The sequence below is a fragment of the Pan troglodytes genome, chromosome 6 (assembly GCF_028858775.2).
Source record: "Pan troglodytes isolate AG18354 chromosome 6, NHGRI_mPanTro3-v2.0_pri, whole genome shotgun sequence".
NCBI lineage: Eukaryota > Metazoa > Chordata > Mammalia > Primates > Hominidae > Pan > Pan troglodytes.
In genome coordinates this window covers 94,316,287-94,341,299 of record NC_072404.2, presented here as the reverse complement: position 1 = coordinate 94,341,299, position 25,013 = coordinate 94,316,287, and the positions used below count along the sequence as shown (strand labels likewise).

General features: G+C 36.2%; 1 protein-coding gene across 4 annotated transcripts in view; it reads right to left on the bottom strand.

The window, feature by feature from the left end:
* Positions 1–2,069: 2,069 nt before the first annotated feature.
* The window catches only part of LOC112209764 (heterogeneous nuclear ribonucleoprotein A1-like), a 46,144-nt gene continuing 23,200 nt past the window's right edge, over positions 2,070–25,013 (bottom strand). The window contains exons 3-6 of one of the 4 annotated variants that reach the window (XM_054687614.2): positions 16,972–17,098; positions 15,342–15,396; positions 14,183–14,320; positions 2,070–4,708 (exon numbers count right to left, since the gene is read on the bottom strand). In XM_054687614.2, the coding sequence (XP_054543589.2) occupies positions 3,675–4,708; positions 14,183–14,213 (1,065 nt within the window). In that variant the 5' untranslated portion in view covers positions 14,214–14,320; positions 15,342–15,396; positions 16,972–17,098 and the 3' untranslated portion in view covers positions 2,070–3,674. The other 3 variants (XM_054687615.2, XM_024357898.3, XM_054687613.2) reach the window with 3 other exon arrangements.

The following is a 25,013-nucleotide window of genomic DNA, read 5'->3' as shown; positions in this document are numbered from 1 at the left end:
TCACCATCACTGGCCATCAGAGAAATGCAAATCAAAACCACAATGAGATACCATCTGACACCAGTTAGAATAGCAATCCTTAAAAAGTCAGGAAACAACAGGTGCTGGAGAGGATGTGGAGAAATAGGAACACTTTTACACTGTTGGTGGGACTGTAAACTAGTTCAACCATTGTGGAAGTCAGTGTGGCGATTCCTCAGGGATCTAGAACTAGAAATACCATTTGACCCAGCCATCCCATTACTGGGTATATACCCAAAAGATTACAAATCATGCTGCTATAAAGACACATGCACACGTATGTTTATTGCAGCACTATTCATAATAGCAAAGACTTGGAACCAACCCAAATGTGCAACAATGATAGACTAGATTAAGAAAATGTGTCACATATACACCATGGAATACTATGCAGCCATAAAAAATGATGAGTTCATGTCCTTTGTAGGGACATGGATGAAGCTGGAAACCGTCATTCTCAGCAAACTATTGCAAGCACCAAAAACCAAACACTGCATGTTCTCACTCATAGATGGGAATTGAACAATGAGATCACATGGACACAGGACGGGGAACATCACACACCAGGGACTGTTGTGGGGTGGCGGGAGTGGGGAGGGATAGCATTAGGAGATATACCTAATGCTAAATGACGAGTTAATGGGTGCAGCACACCAACATGGCACATATATACATATGTAACAAACCTGCATGTTGTGAACATGTACCCTAAAACTTGTATAATAATTTAAAAAAAAAGAAAAAAAGTTGTACGTATTATCATAGAAAAATCTCAAAAACATAATGTTAAACAAATAAAATCAAGGAGTCTAGGGATACAAAAACAATTGTCCTGGGTATATCAAGTTTAAAGAAGCAAATGATGCTGCTTATGGTACATATGCTCATATGTAAGTAGTAAACATATAAAAACAATTTCTGGAAAAGTTAAGTACTAAATTGGAAATAAATTTTCCTCCAAGTATCTAAGGAAAATATGAGGACATAAGGAGCTACAATTGTTTCAATAGCTTTTAAAATTCCTCTTTTTTTTTTCTTTTTTTTTTTTTTGAGACAGAGTTTTGCTCTGTCACCCAGGGTGGAGTGCAGTGGCACGATGTGGGCTAACACCATTCTCCTGCCTCAGCCTCCTGAGTAGTTGGGACTACAGGCACCCGCCACCATGCCCAGCTAATTTTTTTGTATTTTTAGTAGAGACAGGGTTTCCCTGTGTTAGCCAGGATGGTCTCCCTCTCTTGACTTTGTGGTCCGCCTGCCTCAGCCTCCCAAAGTGCTGGGATTACAGTTGTGAGCCACTGCACCTGGCCTAAAATTCTTTTTTAAAAAAATCTAAACCCAATATAGTAAAATGTTGAATTTTAAAAAGTTGAGTGCTAGATTACAATTTTAGTACTCTATATTACTGTCAACATAATTGTGTGCTTGAAATAGTTCAAATAAAAAGTGCATAAAGGATCTCTATCTCAACAAAAGAACAAATTATTCAGTAGTAAATTCTGAAGACAGAGAGGTAAAGAGAAAAAAGAATAACACAGAAATAGTAAAAATTCAGCTATTATACAGTAGATACAGTTCCAGTTGCTCTTACAACATGGACTTTCTTGGATGCCCTGATTATTTTAAAAATATGTCAACTAAGACCTTGGTTGACCTCAAAGATCCAGGAATAATGCCTAGTCTTCAAAGTAACAACATATTGTTATGAAAATGCCTGAGACATCTAGGATATCAAGCTATTTGCTTAATATTCCATAAGACTCTGAACAGCTGAACTGGCCTTTCCTTGGATTGAATACTGTTTAAGGTTGATGTTTAAAATATAAAGTTTATTCTTCCTGGCTTACAAATCAAGTTTATAAACCAACTCGTGCTCTTTATGTAACCAGAAGCATAAAGAGAAATATTTACATCATGTTAGATGTCTTTAAATAGTCTCATACATGGTTATTTTCTTAAAGAACGATTCTATATCAATTTAATTTTCACTTTTAATTCGCTATGAAAATTTTATGTGTAGACATAGGCCAAAATTTAGCCCAACATTTTGGAACTTTGCAAATTCTCAATTTTATTGAATTCTGCTAGTGAGGAGCTAGAATATTTAAACAAGTATTTTAGAAGTATAGGGTAGCATATTCTGACAGTATTAAAGTATAAAAACATAGATAAGGAGAAAATGAGACTAATTTACTAGATGAAAAGTTATTTAGAATCAGGAAAATGGTTGTCTAATGGGTGACATTTCTCTAAGCTTTTAATACATTAAAACAAATTACTGTTGTGCAATTATCTCCAATTATTGAATTGTGTTTAAATTCTAGCTCTTTCTTGCAAGTCATTTTTACCACTGAAAAACAAATAAACAAAAAACTTCGAATCTCCTGTGGTAATTTGTGTTGTTGTAATTAGTCTTTAAAGATATTTGGAAGTAGCCTTCGGTTTCAGTAGCTATGGCCAAAAGTAAGAGTGAGTATTACCACATTTTATTCATGTGTTGAAAATTACAGAAAGTTTGACAAGACAAGGGTCTGATTATTAGAAAGTTGCTTGTTCAGACTATGTAGCAATTTAATCCTGTAGGCAGGGGGAGACATTTTGGTATTTTTAAGCAGAGAAGTGGCATAGTGAGATTTCAGCATTTTCACATGTGAAAAATAAGCATAGAATTAAAAATGACTTCTTGATGTTCATGGTGTGCAACTGGGTGGATGTTAGTGCCATTTAAAAATAAGAGGAAGTACAGTGGGGGAAACAGGATGGGATTGAGAGAACATGGTTTCAGCATTGAACTCTATGAGTCTGAGATGTTTTGAGGTGTATCTGGTAGGCAGTTTTATACATGGGTTTGGTGTTCAGGCAAAATGAAAGTTGGGGTTACTTTGTGGTTTCTGGCCTAGAGATGACAGAAGCAATGTAGTAGGGAATGCAGTGAACATAAACAGAAAGGGATGGTCAACTTGGTGCTAAAATTAGTGTATATCTTGATGTAAGTCAACATTAATTTCTCTCTATCCCAATGAGATGTCTCTAAGGTATTTAAGAGCTTAAGGTTGATGAATTTCCATTTATCAGAAACTAAATTTATTAAGGACTAAATCTTTATTCTTAATATCTACTGCAATCTGTATCAACTAAAAAGTTAAAACTTCTACAAAACAACAAGTTTTCCTTAAATTATGATTTGTTATTGTAAAAACTAGTAAGAAAAAATTCCACCAAATGAAAGCATTTTCTAAAATTCATACCCCATGTACCTATTTTTAAATACAATTGGTAAATTGATGAAGCTCTATTTTCATTTTGAATGTTCATCTTTTTTTTTTTTTTAAAGACATTTATTCAGCGTCACAATCAGACTATTACATTTAACAATCAACAGCATGGGTGCAAAAAAAAAAAAACTACATTAAAACCCTTTGTTGGAATGCTTTACACTTTCCGCAGAATAGAAATTAAAATAACCTGTTATACAGCTAGTCATAAATACAGTCCTCGAGTTTTTTGCCCATACACATGAGTATGTGTCTAAAACATGTCTTCTTTGTAGCAGCTAGGCCCTGCCACCACTGTGCTTGGCTGAGTTCACAAATCTCTTGTAACCTGTAGCTTCCCTGTCACTTCTCTGGCTCTCTTCTCCTGCTAAGCTTTGTTTCCTAATTAAAATCTTCTGCCACTGCCATAGCTACTGCTGCTGCTGGAACTGCCATAGCCACCTTGGTTTTGCGGTTTTGCAAAGTATTGCCTCCACCGCCATAGGGGCCAGAGCTTCTGCCTCCAAAATTTCCTCCCTTCATGGGTCTAAAATTTGAAGACTGATTGTTGTAATTGCCAAAATCATTGTAGCTTCCACCACCTCCAAAATTGCTTCCATCACTACCAAATCCATTATAGCCATCCCCACTGCCACCATATCCACCAGCACCACAGCTGCCACCAAAGCCACGACGACCACTGAAGTTTCCTCCACGACCAAAGTTGTCATTCCCGCTGAAACCACCTCCACGACCACCACTAAAGTTTCCAGAACCACTTTGACCTCTTTGGCTGGATGAAGTACTCGCCATCTCTTGCTTTGACAGGGCTTTCCTAACTTCACAGATGTGGCCATTCACAGTATGGTATTTCTGAATGACAATCTTATCCACAGAGTCATGGTCGTCAAAGGTGACAAAGGCAAAGCCCCTTTTCTTGCCACTGCCTTGGTCAGTCATGATTTCAATCACTTCAATTTTTCCATACTGTTCAAAATAATCTCTTAGGTGATGTTCTTCGGTGTCTTCTTTAATGCCACCAACAAATATCTTTTTCACAGTTAAGTGGGCACCTGGTCTTTGAGAATCTTCTCTTGAGACAGCTCTCTTTGATTCCACGACTCTTCCATCCACCTTGTGTGGCCTTGCCTTCATAGCTGCATCCACCTCCTCCACAGTGGCATATGTGACAAACCCAAAGCCCCTGGAGCGCTTGGTGTTTGGATCTCTCATTACCACACAGTCCATGAGCGTTCCCCATTGCTCAAAATGGCTCCTCAGACTCTCATTGGTTGTTTCAAAGCTCAGCCCTCCAATGAAGAGCTTCCTCAGCTGTTTGGGCTCTTTAGGAGACTCTGACTTAAACATGACGGCAGGGAGAAGAGAGACTTTAACGATGCTTCTTCGGCGGCGTCCACGGGCCGAAAGGTGTTCATCTGTTTTAAAGAAAACAATTACAAACTGATGTTTTTTGTTGTTGTTGTTTTGTTTCGTTTTGTCAAATTGCTTTGACTTAGGTGGACTCAGTGCCATAAAATACACAGTTTCAATCTGATAGACGGGGGGCCGTAGAATTTGTAATAGATGGTTTCTTTAAGCACAGGGACTTTGAAGAGGTCTTTGAAGATGGCTTTAAAGATGTAAATTCATGGCACAGTAAAATAGTGACAGATTTCTCTGACAGCTTTTGGTTAAAAATATTTTAAATTATTTTTTTCATAGTATTTTTCTGTTTTATTTACATTAAAGAGCACAAAGTCTTAGATATAGTCTTGAAAAAATTCTATTAGAACTTTAAATCTCAGTGCTAAATGAGACCAAACCAAAATTATAACAGTTTCCCATCCATCTTCTACCAGTATCTATTGTCTCAAAAATGTAGTTGAATTAGGCATATTGGATATATTTACATATTTGATCTGTTAACAGCAAAATATTAAGTTGGTGCAAAAGTAATTGTGGTTTTGCCATTAAAAGTAATGGCAACAACCTCAATTACTTTTACACCAACTTAATAATAAAGTTAATTTCTGTCATTGACTTAAATAGAAACAGTAAAATGCATTATGTATTTTAAAAAATAAAACACTGATATATGAGAATTTTGATTTGAATTTGAACCCAAAATGATACATGTAACTTGATAAACAGAAATCAGCTCTTTTGGACCAGCTCCTCAGAAACAAACATTTCTAGTCATTAATAAAACTTGGAGCTCTTTGCTTTGTGATTACATAAAAACAACAAACAACAAATAACAAACAAAAATCATCTCTTTTGGTTAATATTCATATAGGATCATTTTATATAAGTATACAAATAATTTAACAAAAATATAAAAATTAATATATTTCTGTATGTAGAGAGTTAACTGAGATTTATATGATATAGATGTATATCTACGCAATCTAAGGAGGAAAATCACACTGCCTAGACAATTCTTCTCTATTTTCCATTTACTCTAACCAAGGGAGTGAATAACATAGAGAAGTATTTTGTGGCATCTCTTGCCAAGATGGCAAATTAGATAAAGTTCTGATTTATCCCTCCCAATTAACCCTAAAGAAATGCTAACGACAATGTCAACAGGATGGTGTGAAGGGTGATAGGAACCAAAGGAAAATAAAAGTGTTCCATTCTTATTTTACAAGTGAGGAAACATAGATACTAATAAGTGTAAGAAATCAACAGTGAATACATGTATGTCTTAAGGACAACCACTATAGAAATAAAATAATAATAATGTCATTTAAACTAATGGAAGAGAACTATTTTTATCCAGGAAAAAGCAGGAGAACAAAAGAAAGGAATGAGTGTGGATCATATGTATCAAATATGAAACAACGGAATGGAAATGTGACCTAATATGATATGTAGAACAAATGGGAAAAAAAACATTAAATTTATGAATTAAAAGACAAAGAATTCAGATGGGCTTAAAAAATTCTAACAAGTTATGAATAAGAAATAAATATAAAGCAAAAAGATACAGAAATAATGAAGACAAATATATATTAAAAATACTGAGCAAAGAGTCCACAGGGATCATGGCAGACAGGAGGCAGGACTAGACTGAAGCTCCAACTGGGATGGGCAGAGCAGTGTGTGGAGGCTTGTATCATGAATTTTTGCTCCAGAATGAATGCAGATATAAATCAGCAAGTCTGAGAGGACTCACAGAGCCCCTGAAGGAAGTGGATTGTTCCTGCAGGACCTGGGAGACACCCCAAATACCATGAGTGCCCAAAATGTGGAAGTGGGAAAGGGGGATCATCCATCCTCGAACACACCCCTCCACTGAGGAAACTGAGGGCCTAGATTATGAGAGAAGATTTTGACCTTACTTGGAGCTGAGTCAATTTAGAGAGCCGAGTGAAATACAGAGGTAGAGGAAGCAGCAGAAAAAGCCCTGGGAGCTTGCTGGGTTCCCTAGTAAGCCATTTTTGTCTGGCCTCACAGGGGTCCTTTGGGATGGCAGCCAGAGGCACTGCAAAAAGGCCACAGGGAGAAGGAAATCTCCAGCTGAGCATTGTAACAGTTTGAATTGATCAAGAAGCCTCCTGGCCAGAACTCAGGGGAAGGGAGTGAATTCAGTGTACAGACTCCACAGGCAGGGGAAGAAGGAAAGCCATATTTGGTTTTGCAGCTGGGATGTGGGTAGCCTGGGGCAAGTTCTCAGCACAGCTCGCCCACTGACTGGAAACAGACTGGGTGCTGTTGGGGGCGGGGCATGGTGGGAGTGAGACCAGACCTTTGGATTGCATGGGAGCTGGGTGAGGCCTGTGACTGCTGGCTTTCCCCCACTTTCCTGACAACCAGCGTGACACAGTAGAAACAGTCATAATCCTCCTAGGAACATAACTCCATTGACCTGGGAACCTCACCCCCATATCCCACAGCAGCTGCAGCAAGACCTGCCCAAGGAGAATCTGAGCTCAGATATGCCTAGCCCTGCTCCCACCTGATGGTCCTTCCCTACCCACCCAGGTAACTGGAGACAAAGGGCATATACTCTTGGGAGTTCTAGGGCTCTGCCCACCACTGGTTCCTCTCCATCCTACCACAGCTGATGCTTTTGAGAAAGCTGCAGCTCCTGGCAGGGGGACAATCAGCACAAAAATAGTGCATTAAACCACCAAAGTTAAGAACCCTGATGGAGTCCATTTCACCCCCCTGCCACCTCCACCAGAACAGTTGCTGGTATCCATGGTAGAGAGACCCACAGACAGATCACATCACAGAACTCTGTGCAGACAATCCCCAGTATCAGCACAGAGCCTGGTAGACTTGCTGGATGGCTAGATCCAGAAGAGAGAATTTCTGCAGCTCAGGTCTCAGGAAGCCACATCCATAGGAAAAGGGGGAGAATACTACATCAAGGGGACACCCTGTGGGACAAAAGAATCTGAACAACAGCCTTCAGCTCTAGACCTCTCCTCTGACAGAGCCTACCCAAGTGAGAAGGAGCCAGAAACCAACTCTGGTAATATAATAAGGTTCTTTAACACCTCCAAAAAATCACACTAGTTCACCAGGAATGGACCCAAACCAAGAAAAAAATCCCTGATTTACCTAAAAAAGAATTCAGGAGGTTAGTTTTTAAGCTAATCAAGGAGGCACCAGAGAAAGGCAAAGCTCAATGTAAGGAAATCCAAAAAAAGATGCAATAAGTGAAGGGAGAAATATTCAAGGAAATAGACAGTATAAATAATAAACAATAAAAACTTCAGGAAACAATGGACACACTTATAGAAATGCAAAATTCTCTGGAAAGTCTCAGCAATAGAATTGAATAAGTACAAGAAAGAAATTCAGAGCTCAAAGACAAGGTCTTTGAATTAACCCAATCCAACAAAGACAAAGAAAAAAGAATAAGAAAATTGAAAGAAGCCTCCAAGAAGTCTTGGATTATGTTAAATGATCAAACCGAAGAATAATTGGTGTTCCTGAGGAAGAAGAGAAATCTAAAAGTTAGGAAAACATATTTGAGAAAATAAGGAAAACTTCCCTGGCCTTGCTGGAGACCTAGACGTCCAAATACAAGAAACACAAAGAACACCTGGGAAATTCATGGCAAAAAGATCATTATCTAGGCACATTGTCATCAGGTTATCTAAAGTTAAGATGAAGGAAAGAATCTTAAGAGCTGTGAGACAAAAGCACCAGGTAACCTATTAAAAAAAAAAAAAAAACCTGTTAGATAAACAACTGATTTCTCAGTTGAAGCCCTACAAGCTAGAAAGGATTGGAGCCCTATCCTTAGCATCCTCAAACAAAACAATTAGCCAAGAATTTTGTATCTAGAGAAACTAAGCTTCATATATGAAGTATACAGTATTTTTCAGACAAACAAATGCTCAGAGAATTTGCCACTACCAAGCCACTACTACAAGAACTGCTAAAAGGAGCTCTACATCTTGAAACAAATCCTGGAAACACATCAAAACAGAAGCTTTTTAAAGCATAAATTTCCCAGGACCTAGAAAAAAATACAATTTAAAAAACAAAAAACCAAGGTACACAGGCAATGAATAGCACAATAAATTAAATGGTACTTCACATCTCAGTACTGACATTGAATATAAATGGCCTAAATGCAACACTTAAAACATACAGAATGGCAGAATAGATAAGAATTCATCAACTATCTGCTGCCTTCAAGACACTCACCTAAAACATAAGGACTTGCACAAACTTAAGGTAAAGGGGTGGAAAAAGGCATTTCAGGCAAATGGACACCAAAAGTGAGCAGGAGTAGCTATTCTTATATCAGACAAAACAAACTTTAAAGCAATGGCAGTTAAAAAAGACAAAGAGGGACATTATATAATGATAAACGGCCTTGTCCAACAGGAAAGTATCACAATTCTAAACATATATGCACCTAACACTGGAGCTCCCAAATTTATATAACAATTACTAATAGACCTAAGAAATGAGATAGACAGCAACACAACAATAGTGGGGGACTTCAATACTTCACTTATAGCACTAGACAGGTCATCAAGACAGAAAGTCAACAAAGAAACAATCGATTTAAACTATACCTGGGAACAAATGGGCCTAACAGATATATACAGAACATTCCATCTAGCAACCACAGAATACACATTCTATTCAACAAAGCATGGAACTTTCTCCAAGATAGACCATATGATAGGCCACAAAATGAGCCTCAATAAATATAAGAAAATCGAAAATATATCAAGCACTCAGACCACAGTGGAAAAAAACTGAAAATCAACTCCCAAAAGAACCTTCAAAACTACACAAATACATGGAAATTAAATAACCTGCTCCTGAATGATCATTGGACCAAAAATGAAGTCAAGATGGAAATTTTAAAAATTCATCAAACTGAACGACAATAGTGACACAACCTATCAAAACCTCTGGGACACAGCAAAGGTGGTGCTAAGAGGAAATTTCATAGCCCTAAACGCCTATATTAAAAAGTCTGAAACAGCACAGACTATCTAAGGTCAAACCTCAAGGAAGTAGAGAAACAAGAACAAGCCAAACCCAAACCCAGCAAAAGAAAGCAAATAACTAAGATCAGAGCAAAACTAAATGAAACTGAAGCACAGCACAGAGGATTTTTAGGCCAGTGAAACTATTCTTATGATACTGTAAGAGTGGCTCCATGCCATTATACATTTGTCCCAACCCATAGAATAGACAACACCAAGAGTAAACCCTAATGTAAACTATGGACTTTGGGTAATAATGATGTGTCAGTGTAGGCTGATTGATTGTAATAAATGTACCATGGTGGTAGAGAACCTTGATAGTGGGAGAAGGCTATGCATGTGTGGGGATAGTAGAAAATCTTCGTACTTCCTACTAAATTTTGCTGCAAACCTAAAACGGCTTTAAATAATAAAGTATTATTTAAAGGAAAAAAATGCAGAGCAAAAATGAGCAAAAAATAGTTAATATCTGACAAAATATGTTTTAGTTGAAGAAATATAAGCTGCTTAGTGATTATATTTAAAGACATTTTTATCTGTTAAGCCAAACATTAAAGGTTGAAATAATTTTTAGAATAAAAAAATAAAAAAGAGTAGAATATATACTTTTGAAATAATAGTTGCTGAAGCTAGCTGATGGATGCAGGGAACTTATTTTCTCCCTATTTCTGTGTATTTTTGAAGGTTTGCATAATAAGGAAGTTTGCAAATGTAAAGGGGCAAAAAATGGTATTAAAATCAGAGGAGAGTCATAATAGAAAGACAAAATACATCCACTTAAAATGCATATGTATTGAATATCACAAAATCTAAGCAATAACTGGATGATTCATTAGGAAAAACTAAATAAATCAATAAATTTAATTGGCTATTTTTTAAATTTATTTTAAGTTCTGCAAAACAGGTGCAGAACACGCAGGTTTGTTACATAGGTATACATGTGCGCTGGTGGTTTGCTGCACCCATCAACCCATCACCTACGCTTTAAGCCCCACATGCATTAGGTATTTGTCCTAATTCTCTCCCTCCCCTTGCACCTCACCTCCCAACAGGCTCTGGTGTGTGATGTTCCCCTCCCTGTGTCCATGTGTTCTTATTGTTCAACTCCCATATATGAGTGAGAATATGTGGTGTTTGGTTTTCTGTTCCTGTGTTAGTTTACTGAGAATGGTGTTTTCCAGCTTCATCCATGTCCCTGCAAAGGACATGAACTCATTATTTTTCATGGCTGCATAGTATTCCATGATGTATATGTGCTACATTTTCTTTATCCAGTCTAACATTGATGGGCATTTGGGTTGGTTCCAAGTCTTTGCTATTGTAATTAGTGCTGCAATAAACATATGTATGCATGTGTCTTTACGGTAGAATGATTTATAATCCTTTGGGTATATACCCAGTACTGAGATTGCTGGGTCCAATGGTATTCCTGATTCTAGATCCTTGAGGAATCACCACACTGTCTTCCACAATAGTTGAACTAATTTACACTCCCACCAATGGTGTAAAAGTGTTCCTATTTCTCCTAGTTGGCTATTTTAATACATTATTTCTGGGAGCTGATAGTACAAGTAGCAAAATAATAAGTGAAGAATACAGTAACTATATATAATACTGTAACAACACATTCATAAGAAAGATAATATGCATTTTGAAGCAAATATAAAAGACTCACAAAAATAGATCAAGTATTAGCCTATAAGAAGATTTTTTATTTTTTAGTTTAAGCTAAAAAGGGAATTTGTTATATGCGTAATAAGATACAAAGACAAGGATGTGGCTGGACCCCAGAAATAACTAGAAGGAGAGATCGGAATTCCATTAATATTTTTTTAAATCTCTGCTCTTCTCTACTTCTCCTTCACTCTCATCACTAGACATAGCTTCTATTTCTTTTTTTTATTTTTTTAACTTTTATTTTAAGTTCAGGGGTACAAGTACAGTTTTGTTACATAGCTAAATTTGTGTCATGGGGGTTTGTCATACAGATTATTTCATCATCAGATATTAAGCCCTGTACCCATTAGTTATTTTTTTCTGATCCTCTCCCTCCTCCCACCCTCCACCCTCTGAAATGCCCTAGTGTTTGTTGTTCCCCTCTATGTGTCCATGTGTTCTCATCATCTACCTCCCAATTATAAGTGAGAATCACTTGAACCTGAGAGATGGAGGTTGCAGTGAGCCAAGATCATGCCACTGCACTCTAGCCTGGGCAACAGAGCAAGAGTCTGTCTCAAAAAAAAAAAATAGCTAACAGAAGCAAATATTGTAAAACTGTTTCACAAAATCTGCAAAGGCTGAGCATGACATATCTTATAACTCATCAATACTACTCCTAGCACAGCCCCTACAGAAAGGTATACTTGCATTTTTAAAAATACACTGACAAGTATGTGCACAGCAGCACTATTAATCGTCAAAAGTTGGAAACATCCCAAATTTCTTTCTACTGCTGAATGAGTAATTAAATTATAGTACATTTATGCAAATGGAATTTCAGGCAGGAATGAGAATTAGTAAACTTTAACTGCATACAAATGGATCCATCTCAAAATATAAGGGTTGAAAAAAAAAGTGAGGAACAAAAATAAACACTTCATGATTCCTTTTATATAAAGAAATAATAGGCAAAAGTAATCTCTAGTCAACATAGTGGTTTCTCTCAGGGAAAGGGAAATAACAGGAAGAGAATAAGGGCTTCTGGGATTCTAAGAATGTTGTTTCACGATATGGAAGACAGATGCAGAAGTGAGTTTAATTTATGACAATTTTGAGTTTTGCATTACATATCAATTGGTAAATACTTAATAGTTGAATAAAATATACATTAAACATAACAAATAATAACTTGATTAAGTAAGGATTTATCCCAGAAAGCTAGTATAGTTAAATAACAAAAGAATCTATAACTCTGTGAACATATTAAAAGCCATTGAACTGTACAATTTAAACAAGTAAATTGTATAGTATATGAATTATATCCCAATAAAATTTTTTAAAAAAGAATTGATAAATGCAATTTACCAGTGACTACATAGAATTAAACCTAGCTATTATCCTAATTGGAAAAAAAAACTTTTGATAGAGATTAACGATGATTTTTTACTTAATTTTAAAGCCAATTCTAAGTAGAAAAAAAACCTGTAAAGCGGCAAAGGTTATAAATCAAATGTATAAAGCAAATATATGGACAAAATTTTGTTACATTCCTTTTAGATTCAGGAACAAAACAGGGATGCCCATTATCAACGTTACTGTTTAACATAGTACTGAGAGTCCTGTTCAATATTAAAAGAAAGATAAGTAGGCAATAATTAAAAGGATTGGAAAAGAAGTCATAAATGCATCATTATTGATAGATTATGTTTATCTTCTAATGGGGAAAATTAGTCAACAAAATCTATTAATATAAATACAAAATTAGCCTAAAAATCTATAGCATTTATTTAAAACAGAATAAACAAATAAAATTATATACCAAATTAAAAATAAATTCTAATCACACGATAATATGGTTTGGCTCAGTGTCCCCACCCAAATCTCATCTCAATTGTAATCCCCACATGTCAAGGAAGGGACCTGGTGGGAGGTGACTGGATCATGGGGGGTGGTTTCCCTCATGCTGTTCTCATGATAGTGAGGGAGTTATCATGAGAGCTGATGGTTTTAAAAGTGTTTGGCATTTCCCCCCTCTTCCTCTCTCTCTCCCCTGTCACCATGTAAGATGTGCCTTGCTTCCTCTTCACCTTCCACAATTATTGTAAATTTCCTGAGGCCTCCCAGCCATGTGGAACTGTGAGCCAATTAAACCTCTCTCCTTTATAAATTACCCAGTCTCTGGTAGCATCTTTATAGCAATGTGAGAATGGACTAAAACGCAAAAATAACAAAAATTATAAAACGTCTTGGATTTAGCCAAGAATGCACACACTTTCTATGGAGTAAACATTAGAACTTTAATTGGAATATGATCTGAACAAACGTAGAGATATCCTGTGCTAGGATGGAACAAGCTAATATTAATATTATAATAAAAGATTTTAAGTTTTTCCAAATCAGATGATAAATTGATGTAGAGATATCATATGCTAGGATGGAACAAGCTAATATTAATATTATAATAAAAGATTTTAAGTTTTCCAAATCAGAAGATAAATTGAGTGCAATTCCAATCAAAATTATTATAGAACATTTACACTGTGGTTTATGGGTTCACAAAGAACTAATCTATGAAAGGTAAGTGAAAAAGAACAGTATATTTTTACTTAATAATGAAATGATTGAAATATCCAAACTATTATCATTTTATACATTAACAATGTATGTCTATAAAGCCGAAACGCTCATGTTCACAAATATATTCGTTAAACTTCAAAATATACAAATTTAACATAAATAAATGATAGCTTAAGGAGAGAGAGGAAATTAAAAGTGGAGTACCTGCCATAAGACCCCAGGAACTGGGCAGCATGCTCTGCCCCTCTGCTCAGTACCTGAAACTCAAGCACACTTCTAGGGCTTGTGCATTTCTGTTTCTTGAGTCTAGTAATCCACGATGTTATTAAAGAAAACCCAGACCTGGAAAATGGTTAAAGCAGTAAAAATAGATTTTATTAAGGAATTACTGCAATAGGAGAAAAGAGACCTTAGTATAGAGCTGGGCTCAATTCTGAATATGACATGGACAAGTGGAGTTTTGTAGCCAAGGAGCCACATGGGAGGCCAGTGGATGGAAAATTACTAAGAGGAAACATCAGGGTAAGTGGCAGGTTCTGGTTAAACTGCCTTGACAGTATTCGTGCTGAAGGCAGGCCAGGTGATCAGATATTACCTGGGGGATGCTGGGAATGAGGAATTTGATTAGGTATCTAGGGGGATAAAATATCAAGGATGAGTGATCCTAGGTACATTGACTAGATAGGATTCTTGCTAAAACTCGGCAATGCAGGCCCAACAAGGATAGACACTAAAGCCCAAGGTAAAAGCCTAGTTGAGAGGAGGGATTAGAAAGCTTGATTAAAGTTTGATCAAGGAGAGTCTTCCTCAGTGTGGCACTCCCAGGCCCAAAAAGGAAGTCAGTGATGGAGGATGGAATACAGAGTTGTAGCCTGAGGTATTCACATGCATTTGCTTGAGGCTAGTTGTGGTTGAGGGAGCAGAGAGAAGTAAGTTATGAACCTGAAGCCTGAGGTCTCCATTTATACTCTTGCCCCAGCCCAACAAATAGAGTGGGCTAGGCTAAGAGAGTGGATTTGCACAAACCAATGATAATAATGTGTGATGAACTGTGGGCTATAATCAACTCAAGACTCTGTAACTGACGTTTTAAAGGGAGAGAAATAGCAATGCAGTTTGTGCAGATCCACAGGAGAGAGGACCGCTACTGAGCTACTTGTTCATGGGGGCATCTGCTCCCTTGTGGACACAGATCTCACCACAGATGCTACTGCACAAAGAGGGATCTTTCCAGTGAGGGTACCCATAGTCCAGAATTCCTAAGTAACTACTTAGACCACTATATTTTCCATTGGAATGTTATTTTCATTTTAGTTAATTTTTGAGTGAAATAGTCTCACATGGACTTTTCAAGGATACTTACTGGCAACAATCTCAAATATAGCTTCTTGGAAAAAAATGTATTATGACTTTCAAACCTGGGAACATAATAAAAATTAAAGAAATTATTAATATCCACCAATTATTGAATGCATACTATGTGCCAGCTACTTTGCAGATATAATCTCATTTAGTATTCAAAACCACCCTTAGACATAGGAATTATTAGCCCCATTTTTCAGAAGAAGCAGCTAAGACTGGCAGAGAGTAAATGTGTGGCTTAACATTATTACAGCTATCACAAAGCTGGTAAATAACAGAACCAAAATACATATCTGGGCTGTCTGATCTAAATTCCAAGTTGTTAACAATAATAATACTGTCTTTTGGCCCATGAGTAAATTGGAAATGTCAGTAATAAGTATTCTTACTACTGCTAAATGGATATTTAATTTTGTTTTTGTTAATAGGCTATAATTATAGAAGCTAGTATTTATGTAATGTAAAATATTAATTCATTAATAATCTAATAAAGTAAATACAATTTTAATTTATATTTATTAATGAAAAAACTTAGAATTCCAAATTAGATTAATTATCCAAGGATATTTTATTTTACACATACTAATATAAAACATAGTTTGTGTCAGTTCTAAGTGTGTTAAGAATATTAGCAAATTTAATTCCTACAACCTCTTTGAAATCAGTACCATTTTGATCTAGATTTCACAGACGAGGTAAATGAGGCACAGAGAGGTTAAATATCTTGTCTGAGGCCACATGGGAACAAAGATAGGACTTGAACCCAAATTGGGTTATTCTGACATTTATTCTCTATTGGTTTAGGCTGCAAATTGACAAAGCAAGCCCTGACTTTCAAGTCCAACCCTTAAACTCTGTTAAAAGTATATCTATGTTATTTCACCACAGTCAAGAAATTGTTAATAGTACTCTACTTAAGTTTCTCGTTCACATTTGTGAAGTCAAAGCCCTTTTATTTCCATAAACATTTAGTTACTTTTCTGTTTTAACATTAGCCTTTCAGCTAAGACCAATTGCCGTTTTTGGAATGAGTATCAAATAAATATCAAATAAAGGCTCTTTGCTAAGTTTGAGGAGGGTCTGTTTGTCAAATATTGTTCTGCTGCCTAGAAGTGAAGAGTGATAGTGTCTAGAAGCTAAGTAAATTATGACTGCCTTCTAAGAGGCATAGTAGACAGAACCACCTCTCCTGGAGGTTTAGAGGACTAAATTACACTTTCCATTTTGGCATAGATCACTTTCTCCCCAGGAAGCCAAGTTTGTAATCAGGACATATGTTAGGTAACACTATTAGCAGGAGCAGGCTGTACTTTTTTCCAGAACAGCATTTGTATAGTCTGAACTGACCAAAGTGCAGGACTGATTATATTCCATTGATTACACACCAAAGAGTGAATTCTAGAAGAGAATCACAGGCAATTAATACAATGTGTATTTAGAAAAACAATGAACTAGAGAGAACATCTTGTTCTAAGACTGACCTACAAGGAACAAAAATTGAAAAAGAGATGATATGAGATGGTTATTAATGTTATAAATAATATTTTATGCTTTATTCCAAATTATCTCCTGTCCATTTTTCTTAAAATTTGACAATGACTTGTGTGAACAAACCGTGGATTAATACATACTGCACAATTATCCAATATTACAAGAAAGACTGAAGCTTCCCAGAGAGGCTTGTCAAACTGTATCTTTACTTCCCTCTTAGACCTCTTTGTGGAAAGTTCTCACATCACTGTTGAAGTGGAGATATCCCTAAAGCAACAGGATCAGAAATATTTCCATTAGAATAATAATCTTTTTAGAAGCAGAATCTAAACTCTTCAGATTCTGCGTGTGTATGTGTGTTCATAGGCAATCTTTACTCATCATTCTGACTTTTTCTGCTTTGAAGATATGGGAAGAAAGAATTGAATCCGGCCAGGGAAAAGAAAGCAAAAAGTGTATGGGAAATCCCATGCTTTTCTATGAGAATCTTGATATGCTAAGAGGTTGGCAGAGGTTTATCTCTACCTCTTCCTGGCATAACTTTCCACAAGATTTCAATAGTTCCTTCCAGCTTAGTCAAATTATACATTATATTTCCTGGCCATGTCTCCACAAATTAGCAAGTCACAAATGTTCAACAACTTACTTACACATGCCATCTTAGTTTATTCAGGCTGCTATAACAAAATACTATAGAATGGATGGCTTATAAATAAAATAAATTTATTTTTCACAATTCTGGAGGCTAAAAAGTCCAAAATCAAGGTGCCAGCAGATTTGTTTCTGGTGAGGGCCTGCCTCCTGGCTCATACACAGCTATCTTCTCACTATAACCTAACATGGCAAAGGGCAAGGGAATTTTTCAAGGCCTCTTGTATAAAGACACTAATCCCATTTATGAGGGCTGCTCCCTCATAACCCACCCCCAAAAGCTCCACCTCCAAATACCATCACATCAGATATTAGGTCTCAACATAGGAATTTTTGGGGGATGCAAATCTTCAGTTTATGGCCCATGCCCTTGCTAGGTAGACATGAATACCTGCACTGAATAGTGGGTATCAATTACATGTTTAATTGCACATTATGCCCATATATACACACATAACTTGTGTATATCTGATAAGAATATTAAAAGTAGAAGGGAAGACTAGTAAACACAGCAAGGGGATTGGGATAAGAAAGAAAAGAAAATTGAATTGGTAAAACAAATAGTAGTAGAGATTACAGCCAGAAAATGGACGGGGAATAAAACCTGGATAAGAAGCCAAATTAAAGACCAGAAAGAAGGCAAAATGGGAGGTTTGAATGATGATACTCAACTTCTGAGACTGACATATGCACAATATAAACATCAGAATCTGGTATTTTGGACAGTGATATGGGGAGAATTATATGAATTATTGTGGACTTCCGGTGCACAGAGATTTTAATCCAGAGAAAGAAATGGTTGTCAGCTTGAAGAACCCTAGGGAAAACAGAGATGAAAGCCAACATGTAAGTCAAATGATGATGTTTCTCACATCTACATGACAGGGGTTGGAGAACTGTGTTAAAGGCAAGAAAGGAAACAAAGATCAGAGCTTCAGCCATGTGGACAGATGGAGGCACTCATTCCTCTCTCCTTTGTTACTGTTAGACTGGACAGTTGTTTTTAATTCCTCAAAGAACTCAGTTGCAGCCTGAATGATATCAAAGGGTGGACCCACCCATCCAGTTATATTACCTTGAGTTTGCTTCTTTATATCAGGGAGAAGAGTTCCAACTAAGATGAAAATGTAAAGATTCCCGTGTTAGAGACTTAGAACTTTGTGCCTTTGAACTGTTTCAATAAATCATTCCACAAAGACTTTAGGATGTTTTCTTTCATTCTAAGTACACAGTTATATTTTAGCTTAGGAGAAAAGGCCTTAAACATAGTTCATATTAGGCTCTGAAAATTTGCCCCGAATTAGGCCAACTTCTGACCATAGCGTACTGAAAAAATGCAGCCATGACAAACAGTAAATATTCCTGGCAGTATTTAGTTCACTCCTCACTCTTTCTTAAGCAAAAAGTATACCTATTCTAATTGTGACCCAACACCAAACCAATCAGTCATTTTGTAGCTTAGCTAAGAGGTGTCTCCAAAGAGTATTCAAAAGATGCAGCCTTTCTGATCCAGATTCACTCCCAAAGATAGACTCAAAGACTTCGATCAACCTTCTGAGCTGGTAACAATTGGTAGGATATCAGCCACAAAGGAGGTGCATCTCACATTTCTGCCCCTCCATCTACATATTCTCAGGATCTGCAACCAGACATTTGACTGCCTTAAGGTGTAGGCCCGACAGCATGTACAACCTTGCAAAAAGTCAAGCCAGGTACTCATGACACAAACTGAGAAACTTGGGATAGAAATAGCTGTCCCAGGGAAAGAAAGGATCAATAACCAACAAATACTGGGAACAAATTCACAGGAGTCACAATCCAAAGAACAAATTTTAGCAAATTATTTTTTCTTCAGTTAATCTAAATTTGAAAAAAAAAAAAAAAGACAGAGGCTTTTTCCCACCCTTACTTGATTGAAACCTGCAGTCAGAAATCTGGGACGCTGACTTTAATAAGAATTCATCTTGGGCTGGTGTTGTCAGAGGGTCCTAGATTTCTACTGCATCTGGAGCAAGCGAAGTGTCTCAGCTATCTCATTTTCATCATCAAAACTGTAGGAAAGGAAAAAATATTTTCCTCTACCCATCTTACATTCTCCAGCTGGGCTCTGTAAATTAGACTGGCCAAACACAGATTAAGGGTGTTTGGCCAGTCTAATTTACAAAGCCCCAGGCAAAAACAAATGGGACTTTATTCCCATGTGTATTTTGCTTACACATGGGAGTACCCAGAGAAGAGTAGCTCTTCACTGTTAGCCTGGGACTCTGGGTTTTGTTAAGATAAATAAAGTGAAACATCACTAGAAAATTTCCTAGCACTAAATTTTCTTTTTCTGCCAAATAACTCAATTTTCAGTCAAGATTCTGCTTGTCAGGTGTAGTTTAGTCATCTCAACAGCATGATATGAAGATGTACTATAAAATCCCCTTTGACCAAAGAACCTTCTCTCCTACTCATCTGTTATGCTGGTTGACAACATTGTTATCAGAAATGGGTATAGTTGTTTTTTAAGGATAAAGTATTTCATCTCTTTTTAAAAATACAAATATGCTATATTTTTTATTTTTCAAAGAAAAGAAAATATCTAGTGCAAAGTTTTTCACTTTCTCCTTTATATATATTATACCTGCCCTTATTATGTCTAAACTGTGCCTTAGAATTTGAAGATAACTTTCTAATGTTGCTCTTCATCTCATCCACTTCAGCCTTCGCCAGAACTTACTGCTGCAATCATTTTTTTTCTATTTTCAACATCACTTCTTCCTTGCCTATACTCTTTTGTTATAACCCTTCCAATCTCCTTTCTTTTACAGTAGTGTTTTAAGATAAAGGTACTACAAATTGCATCTTTCCTTATATTTCTTAAACCATGAAAAACTTAAGTTTTGCTAAGATAACCAATGACCTAGGAGGTCTCAATTCCAACAGACACATTTTAGTTTTCTCTTTATTTATTGATGTACCACTTCTAGCACTGATGACTGACCTTCTTGAACTAATTTCACCTTCAAATTCTATGAAATGAGCTTTTCTTGCTTCTTTTTTGTTTTATCTTTAAAAAATAATATTTTTTGGCTGGGTGCGGTGACTAACACCTGTAATCCCAGCACTTTGGGAGGCCAAGGCAGGTGGATCACTTTAGGTCAGGATTTCGAGACCAGCCTGGCCAACAAGGAGAAACCCTGTCTCTACTAAAACTACAGAAATTAGCCGGGTGCGGTAGTGGGCACCTGTAATCCCAGCTACTCAGGGGCCTAAGGCAGGAGACTCGCTTGAGCTTGGGAGGTGGAGGCCACAGTGAGCTGAGATCACACCACTGTACTCCAGCCTGGGTGACAGAGTGAAACTCTGTCTAAAAAAAAAAAAAAATTGTTTAATTTGTCTAATACAAATTGTAAATATTTATAGTTTAAATGAGGTTTTGATATAGGTATACATTGTAAAATGGCTAAATCAAGCTATTTTCATAACTTCACATACCGATGATTTACCATTATGGTGGAAATGTTTAAAATCTATTCTCTTAGCAATTTTCAAGTATACAATACATTGTTATTAACTATAGTCATCATGCTTTACAATAGGTCTCCTGAACATATCCCTCCTGTCTAACTCAAATTTTGTATCCTTGAACCAGCATCTCATCACCTCCCATGAACTCCAATCCCTGAGTAAACACCATTTTACTCTGATTCTATGAGTTTGACATTTTAGATTCCACATACAAGTGACATTATACAGTATTTTTTTTGGCTTGGCTTATTTCACTTAGTATAATATTCTGTAGCTTCAACCATGTTATTGCAAATGAGAGGATTTCCTTGTTTTTTAAGGCTGAATGGTACAGGTACACAAAATGGAATACTATATATTACTATAGATACTATATTATAGAGCATGTACATATATACACATATACACATGATAGAATGCTATATTCTATAACTATAATCTATAATTATGTATGTGTATATATACATATATACATACATATATATATGTACTTTATTCATTCATCATTGATAGAGACCCAGGTTGATTCTATACATAAGCTATTCTGAATAATGCTACAAGAAACATGGGAATACAGATATCTACAGATATCTCTTTGACATACTGATTTTATTTTCTTTGGATATACCTAGAAGTAAAATTGCTGGATCACATGGTTGTTTGGTTGTTCTATTTTCAACAATTTGAAGAACATCCATACCATTTTTCATAATGCCTATACTATTACATTTCCACCAACAGTATGTGAGGGTTCCCTTTTCTCTATATCCTACCTAACTCATTATCTTCCATCATTTTAATATTAGACATTCTAACATGTGAGAGGAGATATCTCATTGTAGTTTAGATTTGTACTTCCCTGATGATTAATGACTTTGGGCATTTCTTCATATACCAGTTCACTATTTATTTGTATGTTGTCTTTTGTGAAATGCCTATTCATGTCATTTGCCCATTTTTAATGTGATTATTTGGGATTTTTTTGTTAATTGGTTGAGTTTCTTATATATTCTATTTATTAATCCCTCTTCAGATGCATAGTTTGCAAATATTTTCTTCCATTTTGTAGGTTGTCTCTTCACTCTGTTGATTATTTCCTTTGTTATGCAGAAGGTTTCAGTTTGATATAATATCATTTGTCTATTTTTGCTTTTGTTGCCTGTACTTTTGGGGTCAGTCAATTTATTTTTGCAGTTTCAGATCTTATGTTTAAGACTTTAAGTTGATTTTTGCATATGGGGTGAGATAAGAGTTCAATTTCATTTTTCTGCATATGGACATCATGTTTTCCTAACACCATTTAACTGAGGAAACTGTCTTTCCCCATTGTGTGTTCTTGGCACCTTTGTTGAAGATCATCAGTCTTTTGGTTATTCCTGCTTCCCTGGTATTCTCTTTGAAGATTTTGTTTTGCAGCATCTTTTTATCTTATCTATTTATTATATTCTGACATACCCCAAAGAGGTTTCTAGGTTACCTGAAGCTATATTACTTTGGTTGAAATCTAGGCCCTACTATTTGACAGATATGTGACTTTGGAAAGTCATGTATTCTTTCTGTGGCCCACCTGTAAATTGGGAGTGACAACAATAATATAGTATGTACAATATAAGTATTAGGTATGACTGTTCTTTTGCACAGGCAATTTATTTCATGCCTTTAACTCGATCGGCTATTTCTACTCTAAAGATTCCCAAATAAGTATCTTGTTCTGAATCTTCTCCTGAGCTCCAGACCCTTATGCTAAGATTTCTGTTATCTATTGTTTTCTGAATTTACCATTCACCACAAGTAACTTGACCAAATCTGAACACGAGATCTTATATTTCTTATTTTGGTGGATCGCAACATCCAAAACTTTTTCTCCTATTTGGCCTCAAACTTGACATCAACTATCATTAATTTACTTTGATTAACTCTTATTTATTAACTCAAAGAAGAACCTAATCATTTTTTATGTCCTTCTTCTTAATATCTCAATTATTATTGCCTTCATATAGGCACCTCCACTTTTCTCCTAATTATTACTACATTGTTATCACTTACTTTCCGATTTTCTTGACTCATCTCTTGCCTCTCCAATCCATCCTTCACAGAGATGCCAGCGAAGTTTTTTAAAGGGAAAATCTAATGACTCTGCTTGTTTTCTTTCAGAAGCCTCCAATATTTCTTTGTGATTTATAAACTTTAAACACTTCACGTCATGGTAAACCCTTCTGAGCTGGCTCCTTACTACCTTCCTGCCCCCCCCCCCTTTTTTTTTTTTTAAGACAATGTCTTGCTATGTTGCCCAGGCTGGCCTTGAATTATTGGGCTTAGGCAATTCTCCTGCCTTAACCTCCCACCTCAACTTATGGTATTCACCCTCTCACTCCATCCTTTACATTTAAACAATAAATGAAGGTTTCCTTCTTTGCCTCCACATATGCTGTTTCCCTCATCTCGACTGTCCCATATCTGTGTCTACACACACCATTAGGGTTTTGTGTTAAACACTACTTTTTGTGAATCCTGCCCTGAATCTTCCACCCATCAGTCTTGGGTTGTTTTTTACCTCCTCTTCTCCCAAAATATCTTTATTTGAATTATAATGAATCATTACTATTTATGTATTACATGTTTGAGAACTTGCTGACTTGCTATAATTTATTGGTAACCCCCAAATCAATGCTCACAACCCTTTTGACGTTCTCCGCAGGCATACGGATAAGCTTTGCTAAGGCATCAGTTGTGCTGTTGGCCATGAGTTCAATGTTAACAAATCAACAATATATTTAAATAATGTAGTTTAAAACAGAAACTCATATAGAACAAAGTTATGTATTGATTGGTTGACAAAAATATTGTGACTAGAGACTCAGGGGAACCTAAACCTGTGTTTGCCCTAGAAGCATTGGTTCAGTACTCATTAATTCAGTGTTCACAGTGACTTTATAAAAAATTACTACAGCCAGCAATAAGTATCAATTATATATTTGCTTTCATGTCTATGTGTATTTTTTTTATGGTTGTCACTCTATCCTTTCATATTGCCTATCTTCAGGGCCTGAACAATCCTTAAAAAATAGTAGATAACAAATAAATATTTGTTGAATAAGTAACACGAAAATGAATATATGCCAGGATTAGGGTGTATGAGAACATTATTCATTGTAGTGTGAGTATAATCTCTCCAACAATAGAATAAAATAGGTGAGTTTCAATGAACAGCAAGAAAAAAAAGACTATCTGAGGCTAGAGCTTGGCAGAGTACAGCTGTGTCCTAGGGTAAGTGAAGGAAGAGAAGTGGTGAGACAGGGTCAAGAGCCTCAGGGCAAGGGAAACTTTAAAAGAAGTTACCAAGAACACAGGGGTGCATGGGAGGATACAGAAATAATTCTTACCTTTCTTCAGATCTAGTGAAGGTTTCTATTGTCCCTTCCTTGTCTTCATTTTCTATATACCAATAAGCTGAAAAATCATCCCAGCATGCCCGAGGCTGTCCTAGATTTAGCATTAAAATCCCATTTTCTGGGAAACTCCTCAATCCTGGTAAACCAAGGCACTTGGTCACTCTGTTTATAAACTACTATATTGTAAGGCAAAACATACTTTGTAAATTACGACAGTGTGAATTTAGCGTTCATTCATTGTTCACGCAAACAATAACTGCCAAACTGCTATTATTTCACAAGCACTATCTAGTTTTTGAGGACACAAAGATGATTTTGATATTACCCTTTTCCTTAAGGATCCCTGCATAACACCTCAAAATAATTTACACTTTAAAGTGTTTTTTATAAATATGTGTGAACTCAGGGCAGAAAATCATAACAATGGATACTTCGAATACAGATTCTTCCTAGGGCTGAATAACCAGACTGATTTAAGAGCTAGGGAATGTGTAAAGGTTGGAGGCATTTTTAACCTGTACTTAGATGGAACAGAAAAAAAAAATCTGGAAGAAAGATCTTGACAATACAGAGGAGAAACATTTGTAGACTAACACACTTGGGAAAAGTTGGAAGAAATAAGCTTC